This window comes from Carassius carassius, chromosome 19 (genome assembly GCF_963082965.1).
Source record: "Carassius carassius chromosome 19, fCarCar2.1, whole genome shotgun sequence".
NCBI classification, from domain to species: Eukaryota; Metazoa; Chordata; class Actinopteri; order Cypriniformes; family Cyprinidae; genus Carassius; species Carassius carassius.
The window spans coordinates 28679453-28697413 of record NC_081773.1 but is presented as its reverse complement, the minus strand read 5'-3'; the positions used below and the strand labels follow the sequence as shown (position 1 = coordinate 28697413).

General features: G+C 45.1%; 1 protein-coding gene across 5 annotated transcripts in view; it reads right to left on the bottom strand.

Annotated features, from left to right (window-relative positions):
- The window catches only part of lrp2a (low density lipoprotein receptor-related protein 2a), a 112569-nt gene that overhangs the window by 25388 nt on the left and 69220 nt on the right, over positions 1-17961 (bottom strand). For 2 of the 5 annotated variants that reach the window (XM_059500591.1, XM_059500593.1), the window contains 8 exons: positions 11711-11911; positions 11322-11345; positions 10503-10535; positions 10124-10366; positions 9853-9978; positions 8844-8963; positions 6966-7097; positions 4342-4543 (listed from right to left, as the gene is read on the bottom strand). In XM_059500591.1, coding sequence (XP_059356574.1) covers positions 4342-4543; positions 6966-7097; positions 8844-8963; positions 9853-9978; positions 10124-10366; positions 10503-10535; positions 11322-11345; positions 11711-11911 — 1081 coding nt within the window. The remainder of the gene's footprint in view (positions 1-4341; positions 4544-6965; positions 7098-8843; positions 8964-9852; positions 9979-10123; positions 10367-10502; positions 10536-11321; positions 11346-11710; positions 11912-17961) is intronic. The other 3 variants (XM_059500595.1, XM_059500596.1, XM_059500594.1) reach the window with 2 other exon arrangements.

Below are 17961 nucleotides of genomic sequence, written 5' to 3'. Positions count from 1 at the left end.
CACCTTCGCGACAATGGCCTAATCGCCCTGGCACTCCGGGTGGATGCTCGGATTAACCGCCTGGGTAGACAAGTCAGTCCTACATGCCATTATGTCTCTCCGGAAAGGGTCCGCTCGAGTCGAGAGAACATGGTCGGTCCCGTCTACGATTACGAACCCATGCAGGTGGGTAGAGCTCGGCTTTCCCGGAGGGAGAGAGAGCGACGGAGGTCCCAAGGACTATGCTTATATTGCGGTGGCTCGGCGCATTCCATCCATTCCTGCCCGGTAAAAAGAGCCAGCCCGGTAGTAAGTTTGAGGCTACTATCGGGTGGGATCTCCGGCAGGAAGTCCTCAACCACATCATCGACTCTCCTTCCGGTGAAACTGCAGTGGGAGAACCACACTCACGACTGTCACGCCCTTCTGGACTCTGGGGCCGAAGGTAATTTCATTGACTCTCTCCTTGCACGTCACCTGAACCTTCCAGTCCTTCCTGTGTCTCATCCCATCCATGTCACCGCACTCAATGGCCAGGAACTGCCACACGTCACCCACTACACTGAACCCATAACTCTGCTCACCTCAGGCAACCACAGTGAAACCATATCCTTTTAACTCATGGAATCCCCTGTAGCTCCCATGGTTTTAGGTCACCCGTGGTTAATCAAACATAATCCACGAGTGGATTGGGGTTCCAACAAAGTCACCTTGTGGAGTGAAAGTTGTCATGGGTCTTGTCTGGTTTCTGCTTGTCCTGTTGTGCCTGTTTCTGTCTTTCAGAAAGAGACCATGGTGTTATCAAACGTGCCCGCAGAGTACTTGGACCTGAAGGAGGTGTTCAGTAAGTCCCGTGCTGCTTCTCTTCCTCCGCATTGTCCCTACGACTGTGCTATAGATTTAGTGCCAGGTAAGTCTCCGCCTAAAGGCAAGCTTTACTCTCTTTCTATTCCGGAGAGGGAGGCCATGGAGAAATACATTTCTGATTCCTTGACATCGAGGTTCATCCGCCCTTCCTCTTCTCCAACAGGGGCGGGATTCTTTTTTGTGGGTAAGAAGGATGGTTCTTTGCGACCTTGTATTGACTATCTAAAGCTGAACAACATCACGATAAAGAACACCTATCCATTACCATTGATGTCTTCAGCTTTCGAGAGGTTACAGGGAGCATCCGTATTCACAAAATTGGATTTACATAACGCTTATCATTTGGTCCGCATCAGGAAGGGGGATGATTGGAAAACCGCCTTTAACACCCCTAGAGGGCACTTTAAATATTTGGTGATGCCGTTCGGGCTCTCTAACTCGCCAGGGGTTTTCCAAGCACTCGTTAATGACGTGTTGAGAGACATGGTAGATCAGTTTATATATGTTTACCTGGATGACATACTGATTTTTTCTTCATCTCTCCAGGAACATGTTCAACACGTCAGACGAGTGCTCCAGAGATTACTCGAGAATGGGCTTTTTGTCACGGCGGAGAAATGCGTATTCCATGCACAGTCTGTCCCCTTCCTAGGGTATATCGTCTTGTCCGAGGGAATACGTATGGATCCTGACAAGGTTAAGGCTGTGATAGATTGGCCATCTCCAGATTCCTGTAAGGCCCTACAGCGGTTTCTGGGGTTCGCCAATTTTTATCGACGTTTCATTCGTAATTTAAGCCAACTAGTCTCACCTCTGACTGCCTTGACCTCCCCCAGTACTACGTTCAGGTGGTCGGATGCAGCCGAGACTGCATTTACCAACCTCAAGAGCCGCTTCGTTTCTGCTCCCATCCTTGTAGCCCCTGATCCCACACGGCAGTTTGTGGTGGAGGACGATGCATCAGAGGTGGGGGTAGGAGCAGTTATTTCCCAACGTGCTGCCTCGGACGATAAGATGCATCCCTGCACGTTTTTCTCTCATCGTTTATCTCCTGCTGAACGCAATTATGACATTGGTAACAGAGAATTGTTGGCCGTCAAATTAGCTTTAGAGGAGTGGCGTCACTGGTTGGAAGGGTCAGGGGTACCTTTCATTGTTTGGACCGATCACAAGTATTTAGAGTACATTAGAAATGCCAAAAGACTCAATTCCAGGCAGGCTCGGTGGGCACTTTTTTCGGGCGTATTGATTTTTCTCTGTTGTACCTCCCGGGTTCCAAGAATGTCAAACCTGATTCTTTGTCACGTCTTTTAGATCCCTCCGCCCGCCCGGTGACTCCCGAGTGTATTTTACCTGATAAAATATTAGTCTCAGCACTTGTATGGGAGGTCGAATCGAAGGTCAAGACGGCCTTAGAAGGGGTAACGCCTCCGCCCGGTTGCCCACCGAATCGTTTATTTGTGCCGGAAGAGTTACGGTCCGAAGTTATTCAGTGGGGTCACTGCTCTAACGTTGCTTGTCATCCAGGGATAAGCCGAACCAAGAGGTTAGTTAAACAACGATTCTGGTGGCCACTTATGGCTCGTGATGTCCACAATTTTGTTTTGGCTTGCTCAGTTTGCGCCAGTGGTAAGTCGTCTAACCGGCCTCCTGATGGGCTTCTTCAACCACTGTCTGTCACTTCGAGACCCTGGTCACATATCGCACTAGATTTTGTTACCGCCCTCCCGCACTCTAATGGCATGACGGTAGTTTTTCCCGTTATGGACCGGTTCTCGAAGGCGGCACATTTCATTCCCTTGCCCAAATTACCTACAGCCAAGGAGACAGCAGTCACTGTCCTAGATAACGTCTTTCGGTTACATGGCCTCCCGGTAGACGTGGTTTCTGACAAGGGATCCCAATTCATATCCAAATTTTGGAAGGAATTTTATAAATTGCTAGGAGCGACGGTTAGTCTGTCTTCGGGTTATCATCCCCAGAGTAACGGGCAGTCTGAGCAAGCCAACCAAGATTTAGAGAGAACGTTGCAATGTTTGGTCTCCAAGAATCCTTCTTCCTGGAGCCAACAACTCTCTATATTGGAGTACGCTCACAATTCGTTACCAGTGTCAGCCACGGGCCTCTCTCCGTTTCAGTGCAGCGTAGGTTACCAGCCACCAGCTTTTCCTAGTCTGGAATCGGAAGTCGCAGTCCCCTCCGCTCACGCATTTGTCCAGAGGTGCCACCGCACCTGGACCAGAGCCCACGAGACTCTGCTACGGATGAGGGAGCGCACTAAGGCCAAGGCCGATCACCACCGGTCAAAGCCTCCCGTTTACGGCGTGGGTCAAAAAGTGTGGCTTTCTACTAACAATATTCCTCTTCATTCCGTTTCTAACAAATTAGCTCCCAAATTCATTGGCCCGTTTACTGTCACCAAGATCATTAGTCCGGTGACAGTGCGCCTCAAACTACCTCCAGCGTACAGGAGGATACACCCCGCCTTCCATGTGTCCAAAATTAAACCCGTGTTTTATTCAAGTATTAATCCGCCTACCCCGGTTCCCCAGCCGCCGCGTCTCGTAGATGGGGAACAGACCTATTCGGTTAATCGTATTCTGGACTCGAGACCGAGGGGACGAGGATTCCAGTACTTGGTGGACTGGGAAGGTTACGGTCCGGAGGAGAGGAATTGGGTCCCTGCTAGGGACATACTGGATCACTCCCTTATTGATGATTACAATCAGCAGGTAGGCCCTTCTGGGAACTCCAGGAGGCATTATTAGAGGGGGGGGGGGGGTACTGTCACGGTTGGTAAACCGTGATCTCTGGGTTTTGCACTTTGTGGGTGAAGTCTGTGTGTTACGCGTCAGCACTGATTAGTTTGTGGGCATCTCCGTTAATTGTCATCAGCATCAGCTGTCACTCATTACTCATCCCTATATATTGGCTTGTCTAGCGTCTTGTGTTCGTGAGAGCGTTGTTTCATGTTTGTAACCTATGCCTTGCTTTCTTGTGTGTTTCTGCGTTGAATGTCCATGTCTCCCCGGAACTCCGTCCACTCTACGCAACCCACCACCAAGCAACACCACTTACCTTCGGCTCGCTTCCCCGCAGTTCCTGTGTCACCCTCTCTTGCTGCCAACTCACCTCCGCCTTCCGGATTCGTCATTCCTCACCACCATCTTGGACTGTGCATTCCTCCCAGCGTTATTTGTGTCTCAGTTTTGTATTCTCTCATTGTCTTCATCAAATCTCATTAATCTCGCACTTGCTTCCTGCCACTCCTTCACCCAGTCGTTACACTTATTAATGTTATTAATAATTAATAAAAATTAATAAAAATATTTCACAATGTTTAAGTCTTTGCATATTATTATGATTAAAAAAATATAAAAAATAGCTTTTTAGCTATTTTTTATAGCTCTCTATATTTTTATATTCTTTTATATTCTATATTCTTTTATATTTTATATTCTCTTTATAATTTTTAGCTCTATATATAATTGTAACCTGTAGGAGTTGCGGATGCAGAGGCCGTTGTTGCAGGTGAATTCGTTGGCAGAGCAGGATCTGCGAGTGCAGTTCTGGTGCTCATCGTATGCGTCTGAACAATCTGCGTCTCCATCACACACCCAGTCCCGCGGGATACACTTCCTCTGAGGAGGCCTGTTATTTACACAGGTGAACTCCTGAGGAAAACAGGTACGGTTCGCTGTGTGTGTGAGACAAAACAAGAACATCGAATTTAAAAATGATAATTTTTGGCACAACATTTATGTTCAACCCAGCATAATAAATTTGTGCACAAACTGTGTGACTGTGAATTCCATTATGGTTCTGTTGCAAAACCCTGTAAGCCCCCTACCTGGACAGCTCTTTAAGGCATCATAGACTTCAAACTTCCAAAGTTGTTCTAATGAATATTTATGCAATAATTATTAATTTTTAATGAAATATAGATTTTTAAGTATTTTTATATTACTTTTCAATTAAGCCAGTATTTCATGCTAAATTAGAAATAATGCCTTTAAAATCAGATTTTTGAAGCCAGATTAGTGCCATCTGGTGGGAGTAAAATAAGAAAAACATCTGCAATTCCATGGTTTAGCCACTAGACTGCTGTATACTGTAGCTCTATATAAAAGGCCTATAAATTCTCTAGTTGATTTTAGATGTAAATACTTATTTTTATTAAGTTTTAGATTTAGATATATATTTAGACTTTGTCAGACAACTTTTTGTAAAGTTTTAGATTTTTTGGGGGGTGGGGTGTTGAAATGCTGATTTGAAGTGTCAGTTTTTATTCAGTCAATTTAAGCATTTTGTTACACCAAACATTAAAATTCTATAAAAATGTAACAAAAATCAACAAGAATGTTTTATCAAAGCTTAATTCTTCTGGGTCTGATCTGACTTCGACCTCTTAACCACAAAAACGTAAGTATTATGATGTACTGTAATTGTTATGATTATTCATGAGTTGATATAACGTATTATAAGTTTTTTTTTTTTTTTAAATATGCATTACGCATTCATTATAATGTCTTAAGAATACCCTTATAATGTATTATAAATACGGGCTTCATAGAAAGTGTTACCAATATTTTTTTTAACAATGAAAAGTAAAAAAGTAAAAATAAGCACAGACTAAATACAAATGGACTACTTTACCAATTATTTGTGTAGACTATGCATTTTTATGTAGTCTAACAAATTGTTAACATCAAGGTTTAGTGACAACAAAACCCAAACCTAAATATGAACTCAAACTTTTCATCAAATTCTTTCACATTATCTAAACTATGCTATCCACATTCTGCTTACAGCTCTATACTCCAAGTGTATGTCAACAGTTATCTCATTTGTGTCTGTTTTTATTTGTCTTATGGACATTTTTTAGACAAATTTGATAGCTCAATTGAGTTCTCCATGAAGTTACTGATCAGCTATGGAAGAGCAACCTCTGGAGAGCACAGCGAGAGTCTGAGAGCAGTCAGCTAAACACATCCACAAAGCAGTGAGTGAGGACGGAGAAATTAGGAATGCAGACTCTTTACACTGATGTCCCACACCCAGCCACCAAAACTACCTCACTGATGGACTAAAGGAGAGGAGAGGAAGGACGAGAGAAGACAGATGATACAAGAAGACTAAATATAACCAAAGGATGAAACAATGAAGTTGTGTAAGCACTTTCCCACTAGACCATTTGGTTAAGGCCAAAGTCCAGTAGACGTCAGAATAGAGTTATTACTGTGAAACTTAAACTATTAATATATTTTTGTTAGCAGAAATCAGTCTGAAATCAAATAAAATACTGGATGAAAAATTTAATGAAAATTACAAATGTTGCATTCACAAATAACTGAAATAAATTGAAGTTCAAGCACTAAAATTACTAACTGCAAATAACTAAAAACTAAACAGTAATATCTGAATAAATAATGAATGAATAAATAATTATGTAAATAAATGGCAAAGCAAGACAAAAAAACAGAATTAAAAATAAAACCTAAAAATTAATACAGTATATAAATGAATGTGTGAATCAATGAATGCATGAATGAATAAATAAATGGCAATGCACACAATAACATACTGAAATGCATACTGCAGTTTGTTTTGTGTCTGAAAAGGTGCTCTGGGGTCCATTCAAAAAAACAATGAAAATAAAAAATTATTACAATGAAAACAATACATGCAAATATAATAATAATAACAACAATAATAGTAATTATTTACATTACATATTAAGTTTCTATTGTAGTTCAACGGTTATGAAGTTATTAGTATGAGAAAATCAGAAGTTAAAAAATGGGTGCATTTGGAAATGTGGTGAGGATTAATAAATCAAAAATAAAATAAAATAAAATTATAAACCAAAATTGTGATTAATAAATTGCCATATTTTTCTGCATATTGTTTTTTGGAAACTTCAATAAAGTAAATCTGTATCAGGCATAAAAAGCCAAATCTATCACTTCCTATATTACAGTATATGCACTTTTGCAGCTGTTCTGTGCGTAAACTTTTGGTGGTGAATCTAAAGGGACAAATATTTCAGTAACATGCTGTACCAAAAGTACATTGTGAAATGAGACCTGTGATTTGGACTTGGACCAGGCAATACTGACCACAGCTGTGTCTCTCGTCCTCGTCGCTCATGTCCCCGCAGTCGTTGTCTCCATCGCAGATCCAGGACGAAGCGATGCACCTCCCGTCATCGCAGCGGAACTGGTCGGAGTTGCAGGTCCTCACCACGGTGGCTGCAGGGATGAAACACACGGCAGTGAGAAGAGCCACCTTCCTGAGGGCCATATCTCACTCGGATCTCAGAGGAAACTGGGGAACATGCAGCCCACGTAATCCATTTAACCATTAAATCCCATCCTGAGCAGCCAGAAACGTGGCTGAGCTGCTGCTGCTGGGATTCCACTGCCAGAGGAATTCTGGGAGAGAATAAGCATTCCTCTCTCTAGTGTCCCGCTTGAACAAAAGGCACCGAGGGGTGCTGTGATTAACGGGACAAAAGCGAGAGGATGGGGCAGTGTGTGTGTGTGAGGGGAGGGGGCAGAGACTGTCAAAGGAAGGGCCAGTGTGTGTGTGTGTGTGTGTGTGTGAGAGAGAGGGCTTTTCTGCTGCACGTCACTTTGGAGGAATGTGACACACAATAGATGTAAATTGTGTGTAATAAACACACTTCAGTTACCCCTCGACTGCCATTAAGAAGAGCAAACCTTTCTCATATTAACTTATTGCACTTGTATTGTTATGTTATTTTACTGCTCTGTTATGACTTTCTTGTGTTGTGGTTTATAAAACTTTTTTTCTATAATTCATTTCTACAGCATATGTGTATATCAGACTAGTTTAGTTTAAAAAAAAAAAAAACTATACATTACTTATTAAAATATATTGACAAGAAAAACTGCTTGAAACATTTTGGTCTGAAATTCCAAATTCGGTTTGAAAAATTTTCAATTTAGTGTTTCTAAATAAATGGACATACTGAAAATGACAATATACAAAGTAAAGTAGTGAATTTATTTAAAATGTAAACCTATTTTCGCTACCAACCACTGCCTCCAACACACTACCATTAGAAGATTTTTCTTTTAAAGAAATGTATACTTTAATTTAAAAAGGATGCATTAAATTGGTCAAAAGACACAGAACACATTGCGGTTCTTCTGAACTTTCTATTTAACAAAGAGTCTTGAAAAAAAACAATGTACCACTGTTTCTACAAAAATGAGAAACAGCACAACGGTTTTCAACACTGATAATAATAAAATATATCCTGAGCATCGAATCATCATATTAGAATGTTTCCTGAAGGATCATGTGACACTGAAGACATGATACTGAAAATTCAGCTTTGAATCACAGAAATAAATTACATTTTACTATATATTCAACTAGAAAACAGTTATTTTAAAATGTAATAATATTTCAAAATAATAGTTTTTACCTAATTTCTAATCAAATTATATATTCAAAAAACCTTATTGTACCTTATTGATGTAAGGATCTAAACATCATGAATCAAACTCATTTGTTTAGTGATTTATATACATATACATATACACATACACACTATACACAAATAGAACCGCTAAATCTCTTTCTTGACAAAGAAGCTCTCAAACCTTTGTTCTTTTGTTAGGGCATTTTATCACAGACATACTGGTCTGAATAACTACATCTGAAGTCTTTTCCTGCCAAATGAACCAGTTTCTTATACACACAGTCTGCCTCATCTTTCCACTTTCTGACTGCATGCATCACCAGTGGAGCGTAAAATGAGGGGGGGTACAATGGTAAGCCATCATTAACTCACCACCCAAAAACATGGCCAACGGTTTCCCTTGATAAACACAGCTTCATCCTCATATTACAGTGTTAGTATTACAGTATATTTAAAAATAACTTTCTGCCACATATGCAGAATGAGCGCCAGATAACATATAGTGGTATATATTTATTGTTAATATGCTATATGTGGTACTTACTACAGGTAACGGGCTCATCCGAACCATCACTGCAGTCTGTACCGCCATCACAGTACCAGTGTCCGGGAATACAGCGTCCGCTCGAGCAGCGAAACTCGTTCTGGGAACAAGTAGATGTTGCTGAGGACAAAACAACACAAGACAAACAAGAGATGAACCACAAACAAACTCAGCATACATCGGTCACTAATTTAACTGATATTACAGGAAGGGCAAGTTGAGCACCAACTTTGGCTCAAAAAGCATCAGGAAATTATTAAACAGTTACTTATCTAACTCCACACTAAAGGAGAAACATCAAAACAATTAAAATATTATTATTACACATTTTGTCATTCTTACATTTATTTTATTTGGTTATGTTTTTCCTCTGCCTTTATGTTTTAATTTAATTTAATTTAATTTAATTTAATTTAATTTAATTTAATTTAATTTAATTTAATTTAATTTAATTTAATTTAATTTAATTTAATTTAATTTCCAGTGAGCACACTAAAGAAGACCTTGAGCCGAAATATTTATGTTTTGTTTATGTTTATGTTAATCTAAAGTAGAACTTACTTAATTATAAATAATTATTATCATTTTTATTATTATTATTGCATTTAGTACAATAATAATAAAGTTTTCAATTTTACATGACATTTGCATGGCAAACTAAAAGACAGAAAGCGTTACAAATATCAGGGCATTTATAAACATGTAAGTAATTGCAAAGTAAGACATGTTCCAGGATCAACATCTTTTCTGTCCAAAAATATACACTAAACTCAATCCCTACCCCTTAACCTAACCCTACCGATAACTTCTACGAAATCCTAAAATCATTGTGAAATGATAGCTGATTAACGAGGGTGTAGAAGCACCAACCCTGATCGTAAGCCTAAAGCAGATATTTCCTGAAAAGTTATCCCTCAGTTCCGATTGGTTAATTGGAATGTTTTTCCAGGAACATGTTATAACTATGTTCCCACAGGACAGAGGAAGACAGAGGGACAGGATAACTCACCACAATGTGTTGGGCTCTCATCACTGTTGTCACCACAATCATTATCTCCATCACACAGGTACGAGCGTGGGATGCAGATGTTGGTGGTCTGGCATTTGGTGTGCTCTGGCTGACATGTCCTCTCAGCTGTGTTTTATAACAAGGATCCATTATGGATCGCTTAATATCAACTATTTTGTATTATATAAATGCTCATAAGCTGTAGGCTGTTTATACAGTAGCTGACAAACAACCTAGCAACTTGTTTTGGCAACCATGCAAATGCACTTACCGCAGTTCTGCTCATCAGAGGTCCCATTGTCGTAGCAATTGTTCATTCCGTTGCAGACGTATTCCCGTGCAATGCAGCGACCGTTATTGCAGGTGAACTCAGTGTTGGGGTCACAGGGGCGGAATATGCAGCCTGTCTCGTCACTGTTATCCCCACAGTCATTATAGTGATCGCAGCGGTAGTGATATGGCACACAACGGCCATTTCCACATGTGAACACAGTGGGCTCGCAGGTGTGAAATGCTGCCATGCATAAAAAATGCACACACACACACACAAAAAGATTAATTTGACATTTGCAGTAAGAGCTCAACGAACTAACAGGAACTACTGGAGCTCACCGCCTTCCTCTTCTACCTATCTCTCTATTTCAGTTTACCTGAGAGTGAAATGAATGCTGCTGCTTGTGGGACTGCATGCGAGAGAGAGAGAGAGAGAGAGGTGCATTGTGGAAGAGGTTAGTATGTGTTTACGGATGGTTATTAAATTTGATGTAGTCTAAGGCTCTGTCCTAGTAAGCTGCCTTGGTGTCAAATGGCTCACAATTGATTTCAGCAGAATATTTTATTAGCAGGTTAAGCTAACAATTTAATAATCTTTTTGCATGCATACATGCATGTGTGTGTATTTATATACATAATAAATATACACAATACACACACATAGTATGTAAACAAACTTTTAATTTCGATAACATTAATCACGATTAATCGTTTTGAAGCCCTAAAATAAACATTCTTCCAGTAACATTATTAGAATGTTTGTTCAAAGTTATCTGATCTTTAACAATGATCTAAAATTGCTAGCAAAAAAAAAATTTATACATAATTTATGGAACTTTTTTTTAAAATGTTTTATTTCGATGGTCACTGTTTTTTAAATGTTACTACGCGTTTCAGAGCGATTAAAGAACATTCAAAAATAACATTCCTATAATGTTTGCAATATTATAAAATAGAATGTTCCCTTAACATTCGGATACTAAAACACAAAACAAAAAACAAATTGTTAGAATATATTTGTTTGTTAACTAGGTACTATAGCTTGACAAATAATGCATTATGCCATTATCTTCTGGAAAGGATGAATGCAGTACTGCTTTAGGATTTGGCCCAAAGACAGTATAATCAGGTTGCACTCTAGATTTTGGAACAGAGCTTTTAGCTACACATGAAGAGAGGTAAGCAAGAATACACACCAAAAACGAAATGACTCTTGGATCCTGGAGCAAAAGATTTGAACAGATTGTGCAAGCAATAAAAAAGCAAGAAGAAACATGTTAGTGAAAGATTGCGCCATGGTGCAGGAGAGGAAAATTCATCCATCAGCAAACAGAGACACTCACAAGATATTTAATTGTTAACATTAGGCTTGCAGTTTAGTCATGCACAAGTATCAATGTTAAGTTCACCCTTGAAAGTGCATAATATGTCAGTTTGGACTCTGAGTGCATGTTTGGTAAACGATATATGAAGCCACTGGCATATATTCTGAGTCAACAACCTGTGTTTACATAAAACTGCCTTCTAATCTGATTTAGGACAAGACCTCTGAAGAACATGTACAGTAAGCAACAAGGCATCTCACCGCAGACCCGCTCGAGTTCATCACTGCCGTCCCCACAGTCATCATCGTTGTCACATTTCCACTGGGCACGGATGCAGCGGCCATTCATGCAAGTGAACTGGCCCGACTGACAGCGTGTCCCATTGTCAGGGATACAGTGTTTGTTGTCGGCCAGATACCAGCGGCCCTCAGAGGGACACTGACACTCTGCTCCCTGAGGACCTGAAGGAAATAGTGTTGTATATTAAAACAGAGTTCTTCATTTATTTCAATTATGCTTTTTAAAAGAGTCATTTGATTATGCTAAAAATAACATTATTTTGTAAATTTGGTGTAATGCCATCTGTATATATGTAATTTTTGCATTATCGACACACTGTTTTCTTAACGAATGTTGTTCAGTTGCTTTGACGCAATTTATTTTGTTTAAAGCGCTATATAAATAAAGGCGACTTGACTTGACTTTATGCAGTTTAAGGTTAAAAAACGTCTCAAGGTTACGAATGTAACCCTGGTTCCTTGAAGGAACGAGACGCTGCGTCAAGCGCTTTGGGGAACGTCCCTGACGAGACCGACTCTGAATATCGTGTGCAATCTTTCCAATGGAAGGGCGTGACGTCACGGACGGGGTGACGTAGCGACCAGGAAGCTATAAAGGCACCTGCCACGCAGCTGGCTTCAGCTTCGAGTAGGGAAGCAAGCGCTGGCAGCGATGCCAGGAGTATGGCTCTGCGACACAGCGTCTCGTTCCTTCAAGGAAACAGGGTTACATTCGTAACCTTGAGACATTCCTTTTCAGGAACTCAAGCTGCGTCAAGCGCTTTGGGGAACGATGTGCCCACGCTGCCAGACTTCCAAATCCCTGCCTAGTGTGTATCCGAAGAGCACAGCTAAGACGAGAGAATAGAAGAGCCCGGAGTGGCTCGCATATCAAGGTCATAAAATCTGGCAAATGTAGAGGGCGTGGATCATCCCGCAGCGTTGCAGATGTCCAAGAGGGACACACCTGCTAGAGAGGCCTTAGAGGCAGCCATACCCCAAATGGAGTAAGCCTTGGCTCCCAAAGGAAGGGGAAGACCAGAGGACTCATAGGATACTTTGATAGCCTCGACTATCCAACGACTAAGGGTCTGCTTAGAGGCAGGAAAATCCTTTTTAGGAAGACCGTAGCAAACAAGCAATTGGTCAGATTTTCTCCACAGGGCAGCTCTGTGGACGTCTGCGTCCAGCGCTTGAACTGGACACATACAGTTTAGCTTATCCTGGTCTGGCTCCCGAAAGGGAGGAGGGCAGAAGGCCTGCAGTACCATGGGTTGTGGAGTAACAGAGGGAACTTTGGGAACATAACCCGCTCGAGGGTATAAGAATGCTTTGGCCATACCAGGGGCAAAGTCTAAGTAGGAAGGGGCCACCGAGGGGGCCTGAAGATCTCCAACTCTCTTTAGAGAAGTAATAGCCAGTAACAGGGCAGTCTTAAGGGTCAGATGTCTATCTGATATATCTTGAATTGGCTCGAATGGAGCTTTACAGAGAGCCTCTAACACCACAACCAAGTCCCACGGGGGAATACGGGACCGTACTGGAGGTCTCAGCCTCAGTGCACCACGGAGGAAACGTGTAACTAGGGGGTGTCTACCCACTTACTGACCGTTGAAAGGGACGTGTAAGCAGCTATGGCCACCACGTACACCTTTAAGGTGGAGTGAGTTAACCCCGCAGAGAGCCTAGCTTGGAGAAACTCAAGAACTGTACTACCAACTGGGCAGTTAACAGGGTCAAGCTGGCGGTCTCTGTACCATGAGGTGAAGAGCTTCCACCTCAGGGCGTACAGTTTCCTCGTAGAGGGAGCTCTGGATTGGAGGAGGGTCTCAACAACCTCGGTTGAGAGACCGGAAGCTATGAACTGTGCCCCCTCAGGGGCCACACCCAGAACTTCCACAACTCCGGGCGAGGGTGAATTATTTTTCCCTGCGCCTGAGAGAGTAGATCTGTCCTGATCGGAATCTCCCATGGAGAGCCGTCGAGGAGAGAGATCAGATCTGCGAGCCATAACAGGCCCGACCAGAACGGGGCTAGTAATAGAAGACGGACCCCGTCCCGGTGTACTCTCGCCAGAACTCCCGGGAGCAGAGCAATAGGGGGAAAGGCGTACAGATGAAGCCTCAGCCTGGTCTGTACCATAGCGTCCAGTCCCAGAGGAGCTGGATGAACTAGAGAGAAACAGAGGGGACATTGCGATATCTCTTGAGTCGCAAAGAGGTCCAAAAACTCTCCATATCTAATTCACCACCTCGGGGTGAAGCCCCCTGGGCCTCGGCCCCTGTCTCGAAAGTATGTCTGCTCCCACAGTCAATCTCCCAGGAATATAAACTGCTCCGAATGAGAGGAGTTTGTCCTGGGACCACAGAAGGATCTGGTGTGCCAGCTTGTACAAGGGGCGCCAATGCAGATCTCTCTGGTGCCTGACATAAGAAATCGCCAATGTGTTGTCGGTGCACACCAACACATGGTGACCTCTCAGTACTGGGAGGAAATATTTCAATGCTCGATGCACAGCTAGCATCTCTAGACAACTGGTATGCCATGTCAGATGGCGAACACTCCACAGACCGCGGGCAGGGTGGCCACTCATGGCCGCACCCCAACTAGCGTTACACGGCGACCAAGAGCTCCCAGCACCGGGCCCTGATTCAAGAACCAAGGTTTCTTCCACATGTCTAAGGCACGAAGGCATCGCCACGTGACCTTGATAGTACGTAATGGATTCTCCCTCGGGGAAAATCCCTTGGTCTTGAGCCACCACTGTAGGGGTCTCATGTACAGGAGGCCAAAAGGTATCACGTTGGACACAGCTGCCATAAGCCCTAACAGTCTCTGAAACTGTTTGACAGTGAGTGACTGGCCTTCTTTGACTCTCTCGACTGATGTGAGGATCGACTGCATCGTGGTCGAATCCCACACTACGCCTAGATAGGTGGTTCTCTGAACTGGAGAAAGTACACTCTTCTTGGCATTTAGTTTCAAACCCAGCTCCCCCATATGTGCGAGAACGACATCTCGATGTTGAACCGCCATTTACTCTGATTGAGCTAAAATCAACCAATCGTCAATATAGTTCAGAATGCGGATGCCCTGCATATGGAGGGATACCAGAGCCGCATCTACACATATCGTGAACGTGCGGGGTGAGAGTGCAAGGCCGAAGGGAAGTACTCGATATTGGTGGGCTTTGCCCCCGAAAGCGAACCTCAGAAACTTCCTGTGTTGTGGAAGGATGGATATGGATGTATACGTCTTTGAGATCTATTGTGACAAACCAGTCCTCGGATCTGATTTGAGCTACAACCTGTTTGACAGTGAGCATGTTGAACTTCAGTGACATTACTGATAGGTTTATATGACGTAAGTCTAAGATCGGACACAACCCCCCATCCTTCTTTGGAACTATGAAATACCGGCTATAAACCCGGACTCCCTGTCTAGAGGAGGGACCACCTCGACGGCCTCCTTCCTTAATAGGGTATTCACTTCTTGTTCCATAACCAGAGCCTGCCGGGGGCCAACTATTGTCGGTGTAACCCCGTTGAATATCGGCGGTGGATGGCCAAACTGCCATAGCCTCTTTCTACTGTGTGCAGGACCCATTGAGATACATTTGGCAGTAGTTTCCACGCTGCTAACTAATGTACTAAGGGAATCAGTCTCTCGAGACTGACCTCTGGTGTAAGAGGCCCCCGAAGGGGCGGCAAGCATCTCAGCTCCGCTATGCTCACGGGCGGAAATAACTGAGAGCAGTGCTCGCTGGAAGCCGCTGCACCCTGAAACTCTGGCAGGGTTGGCAGACCCACCTCCTGAGGGCACTGAGGTGAGACGGGCTCCGTGTAATGAGGTGGACACCGCTCTACCCCAGTAGGGGCCGCCCTCTGTAGTCGTGACCGAAATGCGTCATGACTTCTTGGCCGTGGACCACAGCACAAGATGGCCACCAGCTTAGAGCCACAGCACAAGATGGCCGACTCAACGCCTGAGTTTCCAGACAAGGTGCCACCTACTCGCCATCATAGAGTTCCCGAGCGGACCGCTGCCATCCAGGAGGACGTTCCCGAGCGGGCCACTGCCGTTCCGGAGGCCGAGGCGGTGCCCGATGCTGTTCCGGAGGCCGAGGCGGTGCCTGATGCCGAGACGGTGGTCGATGTTGTTCCGGAGGCCGAGGCGGTGCCCAAAGCCATACCCGAGGCGGTGCCCGATGCCGTTCCGGAGGCCGAGGTGGTGGTCGATGCCGAGGCGGTGCCCGATGCGGTTCCGGAGGCCGAGGCGGTGACCGATGCTGTTCCCGAGGCCGAGGCGGTGCCCGATGCTGTTCCGGAGGCCGAGGCGGTGCCCAAGACCGCTCCCGAGGCTGTTACCGAGGCAGTGCCCGAGGCCGTTCCAGAGGCGGTGTCCAAAGCAGAGGCGTCTCACGTCTCCACAGGCAGTCCAAAGTCAAGTCAGGTGCCCATTGACTTTCCAGAGTTGAGTCAGTTCCCGCTTGACCCTCCAGAGTCGAGTCAGGTGTTCATGGACCCTCCTAAATCAGGGTTAGTCACCGTCGACCATCTAGAGTCAGGGCTAGTTCCTGTGGACCTTTCAGAGTCGAGTCAGGTTCCAGTTGACCCTCCAGAGTCGAGTCAGGTTCCAGTTGACCCTCCAGAGTCGAGTCAGGTGCCAGTTGACCCTCCAGAGTCGAGTCAGGTGCCAGTTGACCCTCCAGAGTCGAGTCAGGTTCCAGTTGACCCTCCAGAGTCGAGTCAGGTCCCAGTTGACCTTCCAGAGTCGAGTGAGGTCCCAGTTGACCCTCCAGAGTCGAGTCAGGTCCCAGTGGACCCTCCAGAGTCGAGTCAGGTCCCAGTGGACTCTCCAGAGTCGAGTCAGGTCCCAGTGGACTCTCCAGAGTCGAGTGAGGTGTTTGTGGACCCTCCAGAGTCAAGTCAGGTGTTTGTGGACCCTCCAGAGTCAGAACTGAATGCCATAGCCTCTTTCTACTGTGTGCAGGACCCATTGAGATACATTTGGCAGTAGTTTCCACGCTGCTAACTAATGTACTAAGGGAATCAGTCTCTCGAGACTGACCTCTGGTGTAAGAGGCCCCCGAAGGGGCGGCAAGCATCTCAGCTCCGCTATGCTCACAGGCGGAAATAACTGAGAGCAGTGCTCGCTGGAAGCCGCTGCACCCTGAAACTCTGGCAGGGTTGGCAGACCCACCTCCTGAGGGCACTGAGGTGAGATGGGCTCCGTGTAATGAGGTGGACACCGCTCTACCCCAGTAGGGGCCGCCCTCTGTAGTCGTGACCGAAATGCGTCATGACTTCTTGGCCGTGGACCACAGCACAAGATGGCCACCAGCTTAGAGCCACAGCACAAGATGGCCGACTCAACGCCTGAGTTTCCAGACAAGGTGCCACCTACTCGCCATCATAGAGTTCCCGAGCGGACCGCTGCCATCCAGGAGGACGTTCCCGAGCGGGCCGCTGCCGTTCCGGAGGCCGAGGCGGTGCCCGATGCTGTTCCGGAGGCCGAGGCGGTGCCTGATGCCGAGACGGTGGTCGATGTTGTTCCGAAGGCCGAGGCGGTGCCCGAGGCTGTTCCGGAGGCCGAGGCGGTGCCCAAAGCCATACCCGAGGCGGTGCCCGATGCCGTTCCGGAGGCAGAGGTGGTGGTCGATGCCGAGGCGGTGCCCGATGCTGTTCCGGAGGCCGAGGCGGTGCCCGATGCTGTTCCGGAGGCCGAGGCGGTGACCGATGTTGTTCCGGAGGCCGAGGCGGTGCCCGATGCTGTTCCGGAGGCCGAGGCGGTGCCCGAGACCGCTCCCGAGGCTGTTACCGAGGCAGTGCCCGAGGCCGTTCCAGAGGCGGTGTCCGAAGCAGAGGCGTCTCACGTCTCCACAGGCAGTCCAAAGTCAAGTCAGGTGCCCATTGACTTTCCACAGTTGAGTCAGTTCCCGGTTGACCCTCCAGAGTCGAGTCAGGTGTTCATGGACCCTCCTGAGTCAGGGTTAGTCACCGTCGACCATCTAGAGTCAGGGCTAGTTCCTGTGGACCTTCCAGAGTCGAGTCAGGTTCCAGTTGACCCTCCAGAGTCGAGTCAGGTTCCATTTGACCCTCCAGAGTCGAGTCAGGTGCCAGTTGACCCTCCAGAGTCGAGTCAGGTGCCAGTTGACCCTCCAGAGTCGAGTCAGGTCCCAGTTGACCTTCCAGAGTCGAGTGAGGTCCCAGTTGACCCTCCAGAGTCGAGTC